We start from the raw sequence: 20667 nt of genomic DNA on the forward strand, positions 1-20667 counted from the left end.
TGAAGCAGATAAATCGTGGTCCTATCGGCTGTTTTAAAATCCTTAGCATATACCTGGTGAAAGTGGGTTTCAAATGGTTGTCTCCTCTTCTTATGCAGAACCTATCGGGTTCGCTTCCTCAAATATTGGTGTTACATAGCCTATATCTAGACCGTAGATGCATCCAAGCTCCCACATTATAAAGCCCAGTATCCTGCCCTTCTTAAGTTGATATGCAGGACTGAATCGTCCAACGTATTAGTTTCTGTCATTCAATATTTGATCCACTCTCTTTAAATATCGCCGCAATGGGACGACACATCCTCATCCAGGTCGCGTTGGCCTTGACGGCCGTCAGGGCTTTATCAATCCCCAACCGCCCGTCGACTGAGCCAATGACTTTGCCCATGAACTTTCAGCGGTCAGAGCCCATTGGCGGATGCCTCTTGAAGCGCTCCGAGCATACCGAACATGAACATAAAAAACGCGGAATCCAAGACAGCTGCCGCCAATTTCAGCAAAAGGTTGACGAGGCCTTCAAGAAATGCTCCGAGAGGGCTGGTAACGCCCTAAGCGCCCTGAATGGGACGGACTTTCCCGCCAAGGACACGTCTGGAAACGCAAAACGCGCCGGGCAGGGAGTCGGCCAGCCAAAAGAAGACGGCAAGGAAACCCTGCCGAAGTTGTTGCAAGATTGGTTCAACACCGGGACAAACGACCAACAGGCCCTCGCAAAAATAAGAAGAGATTTTACAAATATCAAGGCAGAATGTGATAAGAAGGACAAGAGTCGCGTCGCTGTCAAATGTGAGCAGTGTCAGCAAGGGATCGCAGGACAGACATATCAGGGTACAGGCCCGATTACGCTCTGTATGGTAGCCTTGACGGACGACCGAAATTCGACAAATATTCGTTCTCAGGACCTTGGCGACGTACTTTTACACGAGATGAGCCATGTTGTCGGGTATACAGACGACAGGGGCTATGGCGTAGAAAAATGTAAGCAGCTTGATAAAGAGTCGAGCCTTGACAATGCGGATAGTTTTACCAAGTTTGCTCTGGCATCCACCGTGGGCGATGAGACTGCTTCACGCGGTGAGAGAGGTCAGTTTCCAGGCTCTTCAGGAGGTCAGTCTCCAGGTTCCCCAGGCGGTCAGTTTCCAGGCTCTCCAGGAGGTCCCTCTCCAGGATTTCCAGGAGGTCAGTTTCCAGGGTCTCCGGGAGGTCAGTTCCCAGGGTCTCCGGGAGGTCCGTTCCCAGGGTCCCCAGGAGGTCCCTCTCCAGGATTTCCAGGAGGTCAGTCTCCAGGTTCCCCAGGCGGTCCGTTTCCAGGTTCCCCAGGCGGTCCGTTTCCAGGCTCCCCGGAAGGACTATTTCCTGGCCCTGAAGGAGGTCAGATGAGTGATGGAACAAGCTTTTCTCCACCAGGCCAACTCTCTTCTCCTGGGAGTTTCTTTCCTCCTAGGGCTGCCTCTTCTAGGGATTTCTCTTCTGGTCAGGGTGTCTCTTCTTCTCGGGGCTCCTCTCAGATGACCTCTCCTCCCCAGGCCCCTCCTCATCCAAAATTACCTCGCGCTGAAGGCTCCCCTCCCCCTTCTAAGGGTACCCCTCCTACAGCTATGGTTTTGCCCTATGTAGATTCTGAGAATTCTTGAGATTTCATGACCACTTATCTTGGATTTGAGGTTATTGAGAAGAACCCCAATATCGGAGGGGTTTGATCCACAGAAGGGGGAGCTGCGGCCAGAATCAGGTATTCATATAGCCCGTTGCTCAAATAAATCACTTTGGAACTTTGAAAAAAATTCCATTTTAGTAGCTGAGAGTCCGTGAATTGTAGGCTGTTTCAAGATATGGACGTCTTATTCTGCGAGACTGTCACATAACCCAATCTTGTCACGTGATGAGACTCATTGCTGACTATACTTTTTTTTCAATTATTATTCTTGTTATTCTATATCACGAATATTCTGTCTATAGCTGTTTTTTAAATACCAAAAAAACCCCTTTCATTTAATCTATTTTTTAGGAAAAGTTTAGCCGTAATAACCGACGGTATGATAACTGGAAATTACGCCAAGTTTGCCTGTTCTATCAACAAGAACGGTTTTATCCGAAAGTTGTGAGGCAGGTTTACAGGTCTTGAAGAGATACTACGTATTAACTGTATCTATTTAATCGAGAGATGTCTCCACATCGTGTCGATAACAGTCCAAATTCACCACATTCTGGTCCCTGCCGCCTTGCACAGGGAGGGCGGCGCGGAAGGGGATTAAAAAAGCAGCTATCCAACCTGAACGAAGACGACAAGTGCAATTGTACGCCGCCTTTTCCGAAACATTCAGCAGATGGCGTAGATGGGGGTATCCTGGAAACGGGGGAGGAAGGGCTGTATCGCCTGAATGTGCGAGGCCCGGACAGGCACACTTTTTAATTTTCTTCGCTGTCGGCAATAACTGGAGAGGCCCGCGCTATTGTCCTGAAATACGAGCTCAGTCGATAGCAGCAGTGCTGCCTCGTCAGCCGAACCCCAACAGCGGGTTTGTGTTTCGTCACTGGCGACTTTCATCTCCTTATCGGACAACGCGAGGCAAACAGGTGGCTTCGCTCGAGAGTAGGAGCTCGATTCGAGAGCAATAATGGCGGTGATGAAGACAAATTACCAATCAAGGGCGTCCCAGGGAAGAAGGGGTTGTCGCACCCTGTTATACCGAAGTCATTCATCAGAACATTCGCGCCATTGAACTCAATGAATCCAATTGAACTTAATTTTAATAAGCCAGAAGATATCTTCGACGCTCTACAAAATTGCAGTATAGCAAGCGTCGGAAAACTCACAAAACGTCATATCCGTCCTGTGATTTCGCTGGCCAACAGCCTGCAACCGACAAGCCAGGCTCGCAGGAACCTTCATGCTGCTCTAGGCTACGATGATCTTGCCATTATTCTTCTAGACCCCGGAGACAGGGAGGATATTCTTCCCCACGAGAAGATCCTGTCAGACGAAAATGTGCCATCAGCAACGCGGAACCTGGACAAATCGCTCTAACTGGCATTTCGCGGAAAGAGAACTTCCACAACACTGTTGTTCTGGATGCAGGATCTCTTCGCTGTCAGACGATTAGAAACAGGGAGAAGAGTGATGAACGAGCTCGTAATGACAATCTCGCATACAAAGCGCTCGAAGAGTCGCTCGCTCTCTTGCAGCCCAAAGTTGTCGTTGTTTGTCACTGCGATTAAGAGGCCATAAATTATAGCTAGTATTATAGGGGGTTATAAAGTATTATCTTTTAAGTTATAAGGAGTTATAAGGTATTATATAATTAAAGTACAATTAAAATACCCTTATAAGATTAACTAAATAAGGTTAAATATACGGAAATTAAGTATCTAATATTCTTAATATTTTAGTTATATATAAAGCTAAAATTCCCGTAACCCTAACCCTTTTGCGCCCGTTCTAAAAACCTGACTTACCTTAAAATAAATGCAGCTCAGCATTGCTAAGACCCATGGAACAGGACTCTCATAGTACGACCCTTGAATCTCAACGTCAAAAGAATGGTACGTTATCAGCGTCTACGCTAGCTTGCTTCATCCCAATGATTGAAACTGCTAGGCATTCAATGTTGGCGACCGCGTATACTGCGACGGCATAATATACGTGGTCCAGGAAAGGGGATATGGCGGTCCGACTACTCCGTAGTAGTTTAAGATGTAAGATCGTGGCCGAGGATCCAGTATCGTATGGTCCTACGCCGCGCTGGGCATATCACCACCAAGTCGTTGCAGCCTGGGTAGAGAATTGAGCCTTGTTCGCGGCGACCTTGTCAGGCGAATCAGGTACCCTAGCTGGACATATAAGGGGGTCGCAAGCGTTGGGCGGCAATTTGGGGCTCTCTGTAACTAAACTCGCACCTCCTAGCTATTAAGAAATCGAGTAAGATCTCACGTTTGATTCTAATTTTTATGTAAGAGAGCAAGACGACGGGTTCGGTTTTAGACTCAGTGGTGAAGGCGACTTTCGACGGGTAGTGGCGTCGTCGGCCCGGCCCGCCAACGCCACCTTCCGACAGCCCCCATTCTAAGCCATCGAAATAGGCAATAATCTCAAGTGCTCCTATAGCACACGTAGGCCAAATGCATTGAGCAAAACTCGAAAAGATAATGGCGGTACTAAGCCTGGCATGTCTCTTCTACCTCAGGAAACTGACTGGTGTCTTTGCAAATGTCCGAGATATCAAATGCTATCGCCCTTGTTCCAGCTCCAAGGACTCATTCACAGCCTCAGCTTCTGCTCAAGCCAATTCCTTGCAGCCTCGACAGCGTCATCAATCTTCTCGGCATTTGTTCCTCGACCCTGCCTTGTCGGCTCTTTGCCACCGGATTTGCCTCCAACAACTTTCGACACAGCAGCTGCCCAAGCCTCAGCCGTCACACCCTTCAATGCAAGATCCTGTTGGAATTAGTCTGGTGCTGTGACAAAACTAGACGGTTACGAGACACGCACCTTCGCGACGTAGACGCCATGGACCACGGCGCCCTCAGCAGTGCTACCACCAAACAAGTAAACACTCTTCTCCTTCTCATTGGTCTTGTAATGATTTATGACATCAAAAATGACCTTGGCGTTGGCAGAGATTGGCAAGTATCCAATGAAGAATTTAGCACCCTTGTTCTCGACCTTGGCAAAGTGCCCGGTAACTGCATCGAATGCAGCTTTACTTTCAGCCTTCTGGCGCTTCTTTTGTTCATCGGTGACGCTCTTGACAACTTTAGTGAATTTAGCCTCGAGACCTTCGGCAGTAACCTTGGAGATAATAAGATTCTCGCGATCACGGGCAGCAGCCTTAACGGCCGCCTCCTTCTCTGCGCCGAACGGCAGGGCATCAATTTCATCAATTCGCTTTGCGAATTCTGCAGCATCGCGTTGAGCAGCGTAAGCGGCATTACCAGTGTAGGCGACGACACGTCGAATGCCACTGGCGATACCGTTCTCCTCAACGATCACCATTTCCTTGATAATACCAGTTTTGGCGACGTGTGTTCCGCCACAAAGTTCAATGCTGAAATTACGCCATTGTGGATTTTCAGGCTTTTCCAGGATCTTGTCCACATCGATACCGACGGATACGACGCGAACAGGATTGATGTACTTCTCACCGAAAACAGCACGAATACCATTGATCCTCAGTGCGAGCTCGAGCTCCACAACCTTGGCATAGACCTTGCAATCCCGTCGAATATAAGCATTTGACATGTCCTCAATGACCTTCAGGTCGGAGATAGTAATTGTAGCTTTGTGCGAGAAGTCGAAGCGCAGCCTATCCTGATCGACAAGCGAGCCGTGCTGGTCAATGTCGCCAAGGACTTCTCTTATGGAGTGGTTCAGGATGTGTGTCCCGGTATGGTTGTTTCGAATCAGCTGTCTTCGAAGCTCATCATACTCGCTGACAACTTCATCACCGGCTTTAAGTTCACCATACTCAAGATATCCGTTATGGACAATGTATCCTCCAAGTTGTTGCACATCGAGAACCTTGAATTCGGCAACGTCAACGCCAATGATGATTCGGCCAGTATCAGTGACTTGACCACCTTGTTCGGCATAAAAGTTGGTTCTGTCTAGAAGGAGTCCGAAAGGCTCATTCGGCGGGATGCCTTTCGTTGATTCTAGGAACTCGCTGCCCGTGAATATCAGTTGGACTCGAGCCGTTATATTACCCTTGGAGAATTTTGATTCGTCATCAGAGGGAGGCAATTGTAGCGTTTCCTTGAGCTTGGCGAGTTGGTGAATATTCAGCTTTGCGAAGGTTTGTACGGAATTCTTGATCACCACGCTATCCTGTCGAGCCTTTTGTCGCGCGTCTGCCACCTCGTTCTCATCGATGCTCAGTCCTCTTTCTTCAGCCATCAGCTTTGTCAAATCTTCTGGGAAACCGTACGTATCGGACAGCCTCCAAACATTGGCGCCAGACAGTTTCTTGGATCCAGTGGCGGATGCCTGAGCTGAATACTTTTCGAATTGCCTTTCTCCGCGGCTAAGCGTCTTGGCAAAAGCCTGCTCTTCTTCGTCCAGAACGTCCTTGATATCTTTTTGCTTCTTCACCAAATCTGGGAACTGTTCCCCCATCTGCTCGACTAGCGTGGGCAGGAGTTTCGAGAAGAAGCACCCGACCTCCGCATTGAGATATTTTCGGGCATATCGTGACCCTCGCCGTAGAACCCGACGCACAACATAGCCGCGGCCCTCGTTGTTGGGCAAGGCGCCATCCGAAATAGCGAAGGTCAGAAGTCGGAGGTGGTCAGCAACAACACGATATGCGGTGCTGATGCCATCGATGTCTTGATTTCCGTACTCGTCCGTATACTCTCTTGCACCAGTGACTTCCTGGATCTTGGCGAACAAGGGAGTAAAGATATCGGTCGCATAGTTGGACATCTTGTTTTGCAGAGCAGATACTAAACGTTCGAAACCCATGCCAGTATCGATATGTTTCGATGGCAGAGGCTTAAGTGACTGGTCCTTCTGTCGGTCGAATTGCATGAAGACGATGTTCCACATCTCAACGACAGCTGGTCGTCCTTGTTGACCAAGTGCGCAGCATTTCGGCCGCCGCCAACCTTGTCGTAGTGAATTTCACTACAAGGGCCACACGGACCCTCGTCACCCATTTCCCAGAAGTTATCCTTCATATTACCTGGGAGGATATGATCTTCTGGCACACCAACCGAGAGCCACAGTTGCTTGGCTTCCTCGTCGGGTTCGAGGCCCAGCTCAATATTGCCTTCGAAATATGTGACATACAGTCTGGTTGGATCTAGCTTGTAGACCTCGGTCAAAAGTTCCCACGACCACTCGATAGCTTCTTTCTTGAAGTAGTCGCCAAAGGACCAGTTGCCCAACATCTCGAAGAAGGTCTGCAGATCAGTCAGTGGCCATCCTCCACCTCGGAGAACAATGGATACCACGCACATGGTGATAGCCATCTTTGCCGACATCGTCAAGATCCTAGATGTCTCTCGTAAGCGGATCCAAACTCGATCATGCCACGCGGAAGTAGTTCCTCACATTGTGTTTGCCACCTGCACGGATGCACTGCCCAACTGTCAGCCACCATTCTTAAATATACTCACGTCACTGCCAATATACCTTTTGCGAGTCAGCGGCGCGCTTTAACTTGGACCAATCATTCGAACTAGCAATCGTCCCAAGGAAAATCGGCTTGAATTGGTTCATCCCCGCGTTCGTAAAGTGGAGGGTGGGGTCATTAAAAGGGACAACTGAAGAGGATGGTACTGTATAAATATGAATGTCAGCATGAGTTTAAGGCTAAGGAAGAGAAAACGCGGTCCTTTGAGATTGTGAGGGCTTATCATCGGAATTCGGAGGGATAGTGATCGTTTAATTGTGCACAGCGTCAACCTCTTGCTCTTTGGCATGCATACCTATCTTATGGCCCCTCTCTTGGAAGAACTCCAGAAAAGTCTTGCGGACCTCATCGCCGGTCCAGTTCCCGGTTGACGGCATGATTGCGTTTGGGCTTTGCAATCTCAATTCGAGGGCATGCAAATGCAAATGACGGTCAACTTGTCCGAAAACGTTGGAAGATGTTCTTTTTAAGATGGCGGCCATAGTCGGAGGGCTTGTTGGCCTTGGGCATACATATGGGGCTACCGTTTGTCACTTCCGAGCCCGTGCCACGCCCCCACTTTTTCGAGTCGCGACTTCGCTGCACCCTCAAAAGTTATACACGGAGTAGAGTTATACCCAAGTAGTAAATGTATTATACGTTTATACTAAGTCCCTTAGATAATTCATATCTAGTTTTTAAGGGGAAAATCCCACACTAATAGTATCCTAAATAGTATCTAAATAACTACCCGGCGTAAGTAATTAGACCTCTAAATATATTATATTTTTTTGTATTTTTTACTATATTATATTATATTATATTATACTATATTATAGTATATTATATTATATTATAACATATTATAATACATTATAAGATAAGAATACCTATAAATATATTATAAGGCTATAAAATATCTAATATTATAAATAAATGCTTATATAAGCATATTATATATTAAAATAAAGCTAAAAATCACGTGATTTTAAATCTTTCAAAATTGACCTTAAAGTGTAAGTATTAAGCGAGATATTAAGCTTTAAAGTTATATCTTAAAATAAAAAGTAAGTAAAGCGAGGCGAATTTTTAATTACTTATAACTTTTTAATATAATAACTTTTAGGAATAAAAAGTAAGGCATTTTAAAGAGCTAATTTAGCTATTTTTAATTATATAAAATTATCTCTTATAACCCTTATAATTAGCCTTATAATTCCAAGTTAAAAAAATAGGGGTCTTTTTGTTAGGATAAACCTAGGATATGGGACGATTAGGTAAGGAATTAAGAAAGAACTCTATTCTTAGGTCTCCTAATAATATAAGACTAAAACTTATTTGAATTATTTAATATTTAAACTAATTCTTTTATACTTATTTATTAAGGGTTTTAGCTCTAATTCGTACTCGCTTCTCACGTAATAATACTTATAGGATTTAAACTAAAATCGGTGGGGATTTATACCCTATTTTAGTATATAAGCGAACCTAATTCGGTCCCTCTTTACAGGTAACTTCGTATACGCGTTATAATTATCCCCCCCTTCTAGTATAATCGTTCCTAATTATTATTAATATAGGTAGGCTTTAAAGGTGTATTATCCTCGTTAAAACCTAGTAGGAAAAAGAGTAATAATACTATCCCCTTTAGGTTCTTATAGTTCTATTCCTATTCTTATATTCTAAGGCGCTATTTTAGGGTCTTACCTCTATCTTATTAGGTTATAATTATTACTCTTAGTCGCCTAATTATAACGTTTACCTTACTAATACGTGTTACTTTTACTTATTTTCGTTCTTAATAGAGCTCTTAATTAAGATCTAATATTTTTTAAGGAAGAGCTTTACAGGTTCTTTTCTTTATCTTAATAGGTGTAATTATCTTAAGGGTTAACTTATAAATTTAAGGTAAGGGTAATTATAAGTTTATTTTAATATAAATTCTTAATTTTATCCCTTATTTTTTCCTTTCTCGTTTTAGCCTTATCTCTCTTCTCTTTCTCCTCTAATAGCTTTATTTCTTATTATTTAAATATAAGTTCTTTTTTTTAGCTTTTATATATTTTATATTCTTATTATACTTAGCTACTGCTTAATATTTACGCTTATAATTTATATACGTTTCTTAGCTTATAAATTATAGTAATACTTATTAAGCTTAAATTTTAAATACACACTTAATATAATACTTTATTTACATTTTCTTCTAGTATAATAAAGCGCTAATATTATAAGTTATATTTTTAACTTAAAGTTATATTAACGTTATAATTAACTAGTTATTTTATTACTAGGTTAATAATAGTTTATTTAAGTGCGTTAAGCTAAAGTATATTTTATTATAGTTAATAAAACTTTAGCGCGAATTACAGGTATATATTTATTAATTTTAACTCGTTTTTAGCTTAAATTTTACTATTATTATTATTAGGTTCCCTATACTAACTCTTATTACTTCTAGTTACGTTTTATTTTACCCTTTTAATTATTATATCTAAATACAGCTATTTTAATTTATATAACGTAATATACTATTAAAGGCCTTCTTATAGTACCTTAACTTAACTTCCCTTATACTCTTCTTTACCTTTCTTAGTATATACTTTTACATTTAACTTTTACTTTAAATTACAGTTAATTTAAGTGTAAGTTACGTTCTTATACTCTTATACTTAAAAAAGCGTGTTTAGCTTAATAGTAATACGTATTAATATTCCCTACTTATTTTATAGGTATATATTTTCTAATAAGGCGAATTTAACCTAATATTAAATTACCTTTTTAAATAATTCTATTAAATAAGATAAGTAATTTATTATTATTCTCTTAGGTTTTAATTTTAACGTAATTTTCTAAAGAACGTTATAATTATTATAAATATTATACTATTCTTAAATCTATTAATTATTATATATACGATTCTATTAGATTAAACTTTAACTTATAACCCCTTTAAAACTTTAATTAAACGTAAGGCTTTAAAGGGGAATATTATTAAAGTATTTAATATTAAATTAAAACGGGTTTTCGCTTAAAAGACTTTATGTTAATTTAATTTTACGCCTATTAACGTTATTACCTAAGCTTAAGTAGTTTAAATAATAAGAGGTAAGTTTAACTTACCTTATAAAAATAATAGTATAACGTTAAAGATTTAAGCTTACGTTAAAGCTTAATAAAAAGATTCTAATATACGTGGTAATAATTAATAGTATTATTATTATATAACCTAATACTTAGGTAAGTATTTACTTAAAATTAATTTTAATTTTAACTTTACTCCCTTAACTAAAATTAAGCTACGTTATATTTACTTTATTAAAGGAGTTAAGAATAATTATAATTACTATACCTTTTAAGAAGGTCTTTATATTCACGTAAGTATTAGATTTAATTTCTCTTTAATTCTTTTACTAATTAAAGATAAATACTACGCGGCCTTATAGCTAGGGATTTATTTAACCTAATTTAAGTCTTAAAGTTTATTTAAGCTACCTTTTTAAAAGAATAGCTTATAGGTAATTTTAATTATAATTATAATATTTACACGAAGATCTTTACCCTTTTACTTTAGCTTATATTTAAGTTTTTATTAACTTAAAAGGCTTATTAAAGTAGCTATAACTTATCTTTAAATAGTAAGTTACGTAATACTATAAGTAATTCTTAGGTTTACATTTCCTTAAAATTATTTTTAATTTAAATTATAGGGTCTCCCTATTTATATAAAGAAGGCTAATAAGATTAGGTTTAAATTAAAAAAATAATTTCTATTATTAGCTAATACTATACGTATAAGATTTAAATTTAATTACTCTAGGGTTTTCTTATTAATCTTTCTTATTTTAAAGTGTTAAGCATTATTTTAAATATACCTTTAAGCGTATTTCTTATTTTCTTTTAAAGAATATTTATTACCGCTTTTAATATACTACCCTAATAGATTTTTATAATAGCTTATTTCTATACTTAAAGGGGTTTAAAGATATTAAGAAGACTTAATAGGTTATAAAAACGTTTTTAATTAAGCTAAGATAAAATAGTATTATTAAGGGTTCTAAGAAGAAGAAAGCTTATAAGAGCACTAGTTCTAATACTAAGGCCTAGTTATTTAATATCTAATTTCTTTATCTTAGGTCTAATATAGCCTAGAATATTTAGCTTATTTTAAAGGGAGATAGGCTTTAATATTATACTTCTTACTTATATTATTTAGCTAGTTTAATTAATATTTATTTCTTATACTTTTTTAAGTTAACCTTTCTTTTAAGGTTCTTATATAATTTCGTTTCTTTTTATAACTAAAAGTAACGTAATATAATTACGTATAATATTAAGCGTATATATAAGGTCTTTACTATTAAGCTATTAATTATACTCGTATAGCTATCCCTTTTACTTTATAAGGTAATATAATTAAGCTCCCTTTTAAATATAATTCTTAATACTTTTTACCTCTTATTTATTCTTATTATCTTTTAACTCTAATATTAAAAGTGTTTTTAACTTATTTATAATACCCTTATACTAGTGCTATTATTCTAGTAAGCTTACGTGAAAAACGTTATAGAGTTTCTTATATTAGGTTAAAAGTGCTAGATAATACGCTTACTATTTAACTTAATTAAGAATTTAAAAAGAGCTAATATACTTTAAAATTAGTTTATTCTTTTTATACTTAAATCTTATATTTTTAATTTAAAGTAATACTAGACTTTTATTTTAAAATTACATTAGTTTATATTTATTATTATAGTATTTTACTTAAAGTACTATTACTTACTTTTAATATTCTTTTATTTTTTATCTTACTTAAAGTATTTTTTTAACTTAGTTTTTTACTTTTAATACTCTCTCTTTTATAATATTATCCCTAATATTATAGTATATATAAGGCTTAAACCCTATTAAAAGTTAATTTAATAAGGTATTAATTATTAAATTAATAGTATTATTATACGCGAATTATACTATAGGTAATAGAAGTAATTAATATAATTAATTCTCTATTATAAAGGCTTAAAGATAATATTCTAGTATTTAATTAACGCGTTTCGTTTATTTATTTATTTAGGGGTAATACGCGGTAAAGAGTTATCTTTAAATTTTTATTAGATAATATAAATTTAATTAAAAATAACTAGTAAATAAAGATTCTCTATTAAATATAATTCTAATAGAAATATTATAAATGTATTTAACCCGTTTATAGAATAGTATTACTAGTTTACTAGCTATAATTATATCTAATATTAGGTAAAATAATAAGTACTTCGTATAATAGTCTACTATTACTAGAATAGTATTAACGTTTTATTTATAATACTAAGTCTCTAATAATTCTATTATAAAGTCTATTAATAATTTAGCTTATAAGCTATAGGGAATTAATAGTAAGTCTAGTTTACTATAAGGCTAATACCTTTATATTATAATTCTTTAATATATTATATAAGACTTTACGTAGTCTTTTATATTTATATTTATATGTATTTAATAGAACTTTCTTTTTAATAGCTTAGCTATTCTTTTTATATTAAAGTACCTAACTAATAGGTTATTATAATCAGAGCATTAACAAGAAAACTACATTTTCATTTTTTAAAAAAGCTTAAATAATTAATAATAAATCTAATAAAATACTTGAATTATAATAATAAATACATAAAATAGCTAATATTATAGCCAATCAGCTTATTTAAGAAAGTGGGTCCCTTTAGCTTTTTGTAAGCTTAAAAACTAGATTATATAGTTTTCTAAAAACTTACTACACTACACTACACTACAAAAACTACAAAATGTAGTTTTTGAAGTTTTAGGCTTATAATAGTATATAAGGACCCAACTTTTTTTATTATAAGCTTATAATTTTAGATTTATGCTAGTTATTCGTAAAACTTATAATTCTATAAGTATTTTATTAGATTTAATATAATTTTTTATATTCGAAACTACAAAAACTATAAAACTACAAAACTACACTACTTCCAATGCTCTGATTATAATATAACCTAAGTAATTCTTAAATAATAGCCTTATTTAGTAGAACCTATACACGTTATTAATATATTAAGATTCCCTAATTATTTAAGTGCTATTTATTAGCTAAATCTTAATTAAAATAAATTCTTATACATTTAGCTTTTATTTAAGAATCTCTTTTTTACGTATTTAAGATTATATCCCTTAAAGGCGTATTTACGTTTATTTTATAAGTGTCTTCTTATCTTATAATATCCTAGATTTTCTTCCTAAAGTAAGGGTAATTATAACCTACCTTTTAATTTTAGGTTAAATTAACGGCTTAAGAGGGGTAACTTCCCTTATAAAGGTATCTTATTACTTCTACTAGATTTTATAAAGACTTATAGACTTTCTTCTAGTAAAAGCTTTTTGCTATATCTCTTTTAATTAAGTGCTTTATTTAAACATAATAAATTATATTTCTATACTTAAATAAATTTAATAAGCGCTTTATTTACTTACGTTATCTTTACACGAATTTCTTTAAGAATTATAAAATTTTTACGCGATCTCTTCATGTAATTGAATTATTTTAATAGCGTATTAATAGAGTTTCTTTTCCCTACTTAATACTTAATTATAAAGTTAAAAGGGGTTAAGTATAAATACTATTAAGACTATCTTTTATTTAGCTGCTTATTACTTATAAACGTTTATAGGTTATAGTAGTTTATTAAGACTTTAATTAGCTTTATTATACCGTTTATATAATATTATTAATATTTAAATGCGTTCTTAATTACTAGTATCTTCTAATTAAGCGTGTTATAATGGGTCTTTATATCTTATAATTTTCGCGACTAGAAGGTAATAGAATACTATTTCCTATTATCTTTAAATTATAATAGAATTACTATAATTATAAAGATTAATATATTCGTTTTAATTTAGGTTTATTAATTAGAATTAAAATGCTATAATAAGAGGGCTTTTATAAAGGCGTTCTTTAAAGCGTAAAAGGCCTTTATTTTCTCTTAATTAAGTTTTATACTTTCTAGTTTTCGCTTATTTTTACTCTCTTTTAATAAAGCTATTAGTAGGGCTATTATACGAGAGTATACTTTAATAAAGTATTAATAGAAGTTATAAAACCCTAAGAATACTTATATATTATAATAACTTTTAGGTTTTAATTAAAATATAATAGTTTTAATTTAAGCAGGATTTATAAAGATCCCTTCTACTAATAAAATAAACCCTAAGAATTCCACTTAAGGTTAAAAGAATTTACACTTAAATAATTTAGCGTATAACCCTACGTTTCTTATTTATTTTAACACTTATATTAAGTGTTTTTTATATTTCTTCTTTATCTTAAAGAATACTAAGATATTATTAAGGTATATAATATAAATAATATTATTTAAGCCTTATAACGCTTAATTTATATAACTTTAAAATGTAGTAGGTACGTTAATTAACCTAAAAGGTATTATTAAGTATTTAAAATACTTGTATTATATTTAAAAAGCAGTTTTCTATTTATTCTCTTCCTTAATTTTAATCTAATAATAGGCTTTCTTAATATCTAGTTTTAAGAATACCTTAGCTTCTTATTTTTAGTCTAATATCTTAGTAATTAAGGGGAGTAAATATTAGTTCTTAATACTAACTTTATTTTATTTTTAATAGTTTATATAAAGGTAAAGCGTCTCGTTTTTTTTTAGTATAAATAAGATTAATGCTTTTACTAGGCTTTTAAAGTGTTAAATTTAACTTACCTTTAGGTTTTTATTTAAGTAATCTTATAATATTACTAGCTCCTTTAATAAGAGCGAGTATATAGGTTTATATAAAGGTAATTCTTCTTTTACTAGATTAATTATATAATTAATTAAGTAGTATAATAGTAATTCTCCTACTTTCTTATCTTTAAAAACGTTAGTATATTTCTATAATATTAATAGTAAAAGCGTTACTTTTAAAAAGGGTTTAATACTATTTTCTTATAGTAATATTATCTCTTTTACTTTAAATATAATAAAAACGTATACGCGATTTTACGCTTTTCTTTTAAACTTATATATTAGAAATACCTTATATTTACTCTTTTTTATATTATACTATTATTATTATAACCTTACGTTTATAATAATATTCTTATTCTTAAAGCCTAGTATTTTAAGTAAAAGAAGATTCTTACTTATATTTAGTACTATATAATAGATTTAAGTAAACTCCCTTTATTTCCCTCGTAAATTTATAAGAGCTAAAGGTATCTTTTATACTCTTAGCTTTTATAAATAAATATTACTAGGTACCTTAAAGCTTAATAAAATCTTATTTAAGTAGCGTAATTTTACACGTTATATTAGGGTAATACTAATTAAGTTCGCTTTAACCCTAATATTTAAGGTTACTTTAATAAGTATTAATTTTTATTCTTAAATTATAGCTTATATTTTAAGGCTAGCTTTTACTTAAATATAGTCTTTATTAATTATAAATTAAGTATTACTTATAACTAGTTCTCTTTTTTTATAGTATTCTTCTCGTTTTCCCTTTTCTTATCTTAAGTTTTTATATTATTAATCTTTTCCCTCTTAAAGTATTTATTTTAAAGATATTTATTACTATTATACTTCTAGCAGGTAAAATTCTTTTTCTCTTTACTATTAGCCTTCTTTTTATCTTTATTTTAAAATAAGTTTTAGTATAAAAAACGCTCTTAATTAAGTTCTAAGAACCTTTTTTAATTACTTTCCCTTTTAAAAAAAGAGTCTTTAAGGTTTCTTTAAAACGCCTTAAAGGGCCTTTTATTTAAGTTCTTATTTTAAGGCTACTTATTATTTCGCTTACCTTTTATATTATTTTAAAAATAAGTGGTAAGAGCTATAATCTTCTTTTAAGTTTCTAGTATACTTAACGTATATATTTTAATATAATTTTAAAGGTAAAAGTAAAGTTTTATAAAGAAGCTAAGTACTTATTACACTTTTAAGATATAAGAGAAGTACTTTTCTAATAAATTTAAGTATACGTAAAAGTCTTAAGAAGATTAGTTGCCTCTTTAATATATATCTTTTAACTATTATATTATAATTGCATTTTAATTAATAGAATCTTAGATAAGATTTAAGGTTTAAGCTTTAAATTTTTATTAGTTAATATTTACGTTTAAATTACACGCTTTTACTTTCTTAATATATTAGTTCTATTAAAAGTAACATTCGTTTTTTATTTACGTAATTATATATAAAATTTAAAAGTAATTCTTCTTAAATTTCCTTAAGGTACTCTTAAAAGTGTATTAAAGGTTATTTAATTAATTATCTCTTTTTCTTTAGTTTATATTAAGGGATAACTTTAAGAGGTTCTTAATTTAAATCTTTAAACCTTAATTTTCTTTTAAGAAAAAGAAGTCTTATTATTTTAAGAACCTCCCCTTATTATTTAAGAATAGGTCTTAAAGTAACTTTTACTCTTAAGCTTTAAGTTCTTAAATTTACTTAAGTTTACGTAAGTACTTCTTTAACTATACCTTTTACGCGATTATAATAAAGTACTTAATAAGAGTTAAGAGAGTAAATAATTTACGTGTAAGGGATATAATAGATATCTCTTCTTTTAATATATTATTATATAACGTATAGCTTTATTCTTAAGTTCTTATTATCTTTTTAAAGGTAATTATATAACGAAGTTTTAGGAATTATTAAGATAAATCTAAGATATAAAATAATTAAATAAGAAATTAAGAAAGAACTCTATTCTTAAGTCTCTTAATAATATAAAACTAAAACTTATTTAAATTATTTAATATTTAAACTAATTCTTTTATACTTATTTATTAAGGGTTTTAGCTTTAATTTATGCTTGCTTTTTACGTAATAATACTTATAGAATTTAAACTAGAATTAGTAGGGATTTAAACCCCGTTTTAGTATATAAGCGGACCCGATTCGGTCCCTCTTCACAGGTAACTCCGTGTGCGCGTTACACTTCTTTACTTAAAATACATTTATAGGTATTTTAGTCTTATAATATAATGTATTTAAATATAATACACGAAAAGATAATATAATATAAAATGTAATATATAATACACTTGTATTTACTATACTCGTAAGAGCTCTATTTATAAGAGCTTTACTTACTATTTATAAGCTTAATAGATCTCGTTTCTAGGATTTGTTAAGAGCTTCTCTAATTAAAATAAGTCTAGTTAATATACTAATTAGCTTAGAACGGAAATAAAGCGCCCTCTATATAACTAAAGCTATAATAAGAAAACTATATTTTTAATTTTTAAAAAAGCTTAAATATTTATAAATTACTTAAGTTATAATAATAAATATATAAATTAACTAATATTATTATTATAGGCTTGAGCTAGTAGCTCGGGCCTAAACCGAACCTAATACGAAGGTAACTTAAACTTAGCTCGAATAATCTACGAGTTAAGTAGGGATATAAGGGGGGGTAAGAAGAGAGAAACTCTTCTTCTTCTTTCTCTTTCTTCTTAAGTTTATTCTCACTTTCTAGAGACGTATACTTATAGTAGTATAGTATAGCTAGTCTATAATAATTATAATTAATTAGCTTATATAAAAAAGTAAGTTCTTTTAGCTTTTAATAAGCTAAAAAACTAAATTATATAATTTTATAAAAAATTATTATATTATATTATATTATAAAAATTATATTCTATAGTTTTTTAAGTTTTAAGCTTATAAGAGTGTATAAGAACCCACTTTTTTATATAAGCTTATAATATAAATTTAATATTAATTATTTATAAACCTTATAATTCTATAAGTATTTTATTAGATTTAATATCATTTATTATATTAAAAAGTATAAGAACTATAAAACTATAAAAATACACTACTTTTATAGCTCTCTATATAACTAGCCTCTCTCCCCTCCTAGTCCTTAATCCTAGGCTAATTAAAAATCGGCATTCACTTCCATCGAAGGGCCCTGGTAGGTGTCTTCCAAACAACTTGGTATTCACAGAAAAGAAAGCACGTTTTAACACGAAATTTTCTGACAAGAAAGCACTTGAGTCTATTGCCGGAGCTGTCAGGAAAAGCCGTTGATGGCTGCGGCCCTCCTGCTAAAAAGGCGATGTTACACCTATGTTAAACTATTTAACAGTCATTTCCCTTCCACCAAGCCTATGACTAAAAATTAAGTCCGCAGGTTCATAAGTGTCGAGAAACCGCAAGATTGTTATAATAGATGCTAAACACGCCTAGTTTTAGAACGGATTGAAACATTAAACGCGTCCTACTAGGCGTTGCTAAGCAACGTATTGAAGGTGGGGCACATCCACACAATCTCAGCCAGGGGCAGGCAACATTGTCACATTAAACACTCAACTATCATGAACACCGAGCGTCTAGATGCCGACACCATGAATATCAGGCACCGCGGCGCTGATGGTACCTTAAGCAGAACGCCTCCGAAACATTCTCTGCCGCCAACACCTCCCAGAACAGTCGAGCGGTCACTAGCGATTAAGTCGGTCCAACAACTCCGTCGGTACCGGGCCGATCAAAAAGCAAACGAAGCGGAGGATATTATTCGAATACAAATAAGTAAAGAATTTAATTCGCACCAGCACCTTGAGGAAATTAGGGATATCTTTCGTCGCTTTGATTGTTATCCTACAGCTATTTGTGTCCGCATGCCCTCACCGATCCATGAGCTTGTAATTAGCGACTTGGAGCGAGAGTATACCATAAAACAAGATCGACGAGGTGATAGATGTTCGGACATTAAACTAGGTCGCTCATCCCGAGTCTACCTGGATGGGAAGAAGGAGAGTCGCCAACCCGACATACAGTTTCGACACAAATCGGAGAAACAGCCTCGCGTCATTGTAGAAGTGGCGCTCTCTCAAACCGAGAAAGAGCTGGAGATTCTTGCCTACGATTATATCCTTAAGTCTGATGGCAAAATTAAGACGGTGTACGGTATTGACCTTAATCCACTCGGAAAACTATCCACAGTTTCACGATGGTGCGCCAGAGTCACACCTTCCGACGATCCAGCTTACGAGAAAGAAGTACGAGTTGAAAAGATTCTATACAAGGTACAGGTGCACAAATATCACTTTGTTCGAAGCGGTGTTGACTTCTAGCAGGCCTTTCGAGCGGCAGACGGCTCGCCTGCAAATCCGGATGAATGCGTATTGATCCCTTTCGGCGATTTTGACATCGATTTGGAGAAACAAAATTCTGGATTATCCATACCCTTCCGCAGCATTTTCGATGCGTATAGAGAAGCCCAGGAGATGGAGGCTCAGAGCGAGACGGATGTCGAATCACAACGCCCGGCTAAACGTGTCAAGCGCATTTGGCGCACGCCGAGTCCCATCGAACAATGAAACCCAGAAGATGAGGCCAGGTTTCAAGCAGCGGAAAAAGCTGCTGAAGATTTAAACAAAGGGTCAGATTTCGAGCTATCGGATGATGGGCACGAGTCGGATCGGAGCAATCAACGAAGTTGAGCCACCTCGAACGCCAGACTTCCCGACTATACCACCAGTGTAGCGAACAAGTCCAACCACAACAGTCAGACATTCATCTGTCCGTAGTCAGGTGTGAGACCCCCTTCCCAAACCGATAACATAGCATGATACAAGCGGTTGGTGGTTTGTTGGCTGGGACACAGTGTCAAGAAATGACCGGGGTCTCTTCTAATGGGATAGGTGTGTTAGGGAGAAAAGTGGACTCAGTTACGTTACATGGTAGAAAGAGGGGTAATACTACTAGAAACACTTTAGGTAAAAATAAGGAAGAATAATAGTAATTAATATAATTAATGCTATAAATTATTATATAGTTTTAATAATAAGACTAGAATCTTATAATTCTAATACCTTTCTTTATTTCTTTCTTTCTTAACTTAATATAAGTATTAAACGCCTAATAAAGTTATACGAATAAGCTCTTATTATTAAACGAATATTATAAAGCTTATTAATATTATAAAATAAATTAATTCTTACGAGAACTTAAGACTATAATACTAAGACTTTAATAAAGCTTAAAATTAATTATAAAAGATTATAAGACTTATATAAAGCTAAGAATAATACGAATAAACCTTTATTTTATATAAAGAAAAGAATAATATAAATAAACCTTTATAAGAAATTAAGATTATAAAATTAAAATTATAAAGAAAGCTAAAATTATTTATAAAAGATTATATAAATTATAAAGCGTAAAATAGTCTTAATATAAATAAAATAAAAGAAGAACTTAATATTATAATATTAAGATTATAAAGAAGTTATAGAATAATACTTATACTTTAAGAGATTATAAGAGCTTAAAGAAGGTAATTAAATAAAGGCTAAATATACGCGAATAAATAATTTAAACTTTTAATTTTAAGGGAGCCTTAAAATACCCTTTAAATACTTAAAGAGAGATATAAAGAGGTTTATTTTTTATAGTTTTTTATAGTTATAAACTTAAATAATTTAAAAGCCTTTAAATAATAGCTAAACACGCTATAATATAGCTTTACTTTATTAAACTTTAAAGAAGTTTTAAAACCTATATTAAACGCTTAA

General features: G+C 33.8%; 4 protein-coding genes across 4 annotated transcripts; 2 read left to right on the top strand and 2 right to left on the bottom strand.

Annotated features, from left to right (window-relative positions):
• Window positions 1-287: 287 nt before the first annotated feature.
• Window positions 288-1380, top strand: J3458_019541 (uncharacterized protein; the record flags this gene model as incomplete). Its single annotated transcript, XM_007816873.2, has 2 exons — window positions 288-978; window positions 1022-1380. The coding sequence occupies 2 exons, from the start codon at window positions 288-290 to the stop codon at window positions 1378-1380; spliced, it is 1050 nt and encodes a 349-aa protein (XP_007815064.2).
• A 2091-nt stretch (window positions 1381-3471) lies between these two features.
• ALA1_6 (Alanine--tRNA ligase) lies at window positions 3472-6794 on the bottom strand. Its single transcript, XM_066121546.1, has 2 exons — window positions 4490-6794; window positions 3472-4435 (listed from the first exon to the last, which is right to left on the bottom strand). The coding sequence occupies exons 1-2, from the start codon at window positions 6542-6544 to the stop codon at window positions 4259-4261; spliced, it is 2232 nt and encodes a 743-aa protein (XP_065973160.1). The 5' UTR covers window positions 6545-6794; the 3' UTR covers window positions 3472-4258.
• A 323-nt stretch (window positions 6795-7117) lies between these two features.
• On the bottom strand, window positions 7118-7510 carry ALA1_7 (Alanine--tRNA ligase; the record flags this gene model as incomplete). The annotated part of the gene is made up of 2 exons (XM_066121547.1): window positions 7118-7278; window positions 7429-7510. 2 exons carry the CDS (start codon window positions 7508-7510, stop codon window positions 7118-7120), a joined length of 243 nt encoding a protein of 80 aa, XP_065973161.1.
• Window positions 7511-18467: 10957 nt separating this feature from the next.
• J3458_019544 (uncharacterized protein) lies at window positions 18468-19886 on the top strand. Its single transcript, XM_066121548.1, has 2 exons — window positions 18468-19176; window positions 19228-19886. Exons 1-2 carry the CDS (start codon window positions 18496-18498, stop codon window positions 19468-19470), a joined length of 924 nt encoding a protein of 307 aa, XP_065973162.1. The 5' UTR covers window positions 18468-18495; the 3' UTR covers window positions 19471-19886.
• The last annotated feature ends 781 nt before the right edge of the window (window positions 19887-20667 follow it).

Source organism: Metarhizium acridum (genome assembly GCF_019434415.1).
Source record: "Metarhizium acridum strain ARSEF 324 chromosome Unknown scaffold_568, whole genome shotgun sequence".
Lineage (NCBI taxonomy): Eukaryota > Fungi > Ascomycota > Sordariomycetes > Hypocreales > Clavicipitaceae > Metarhizium > Metarhizium acridum.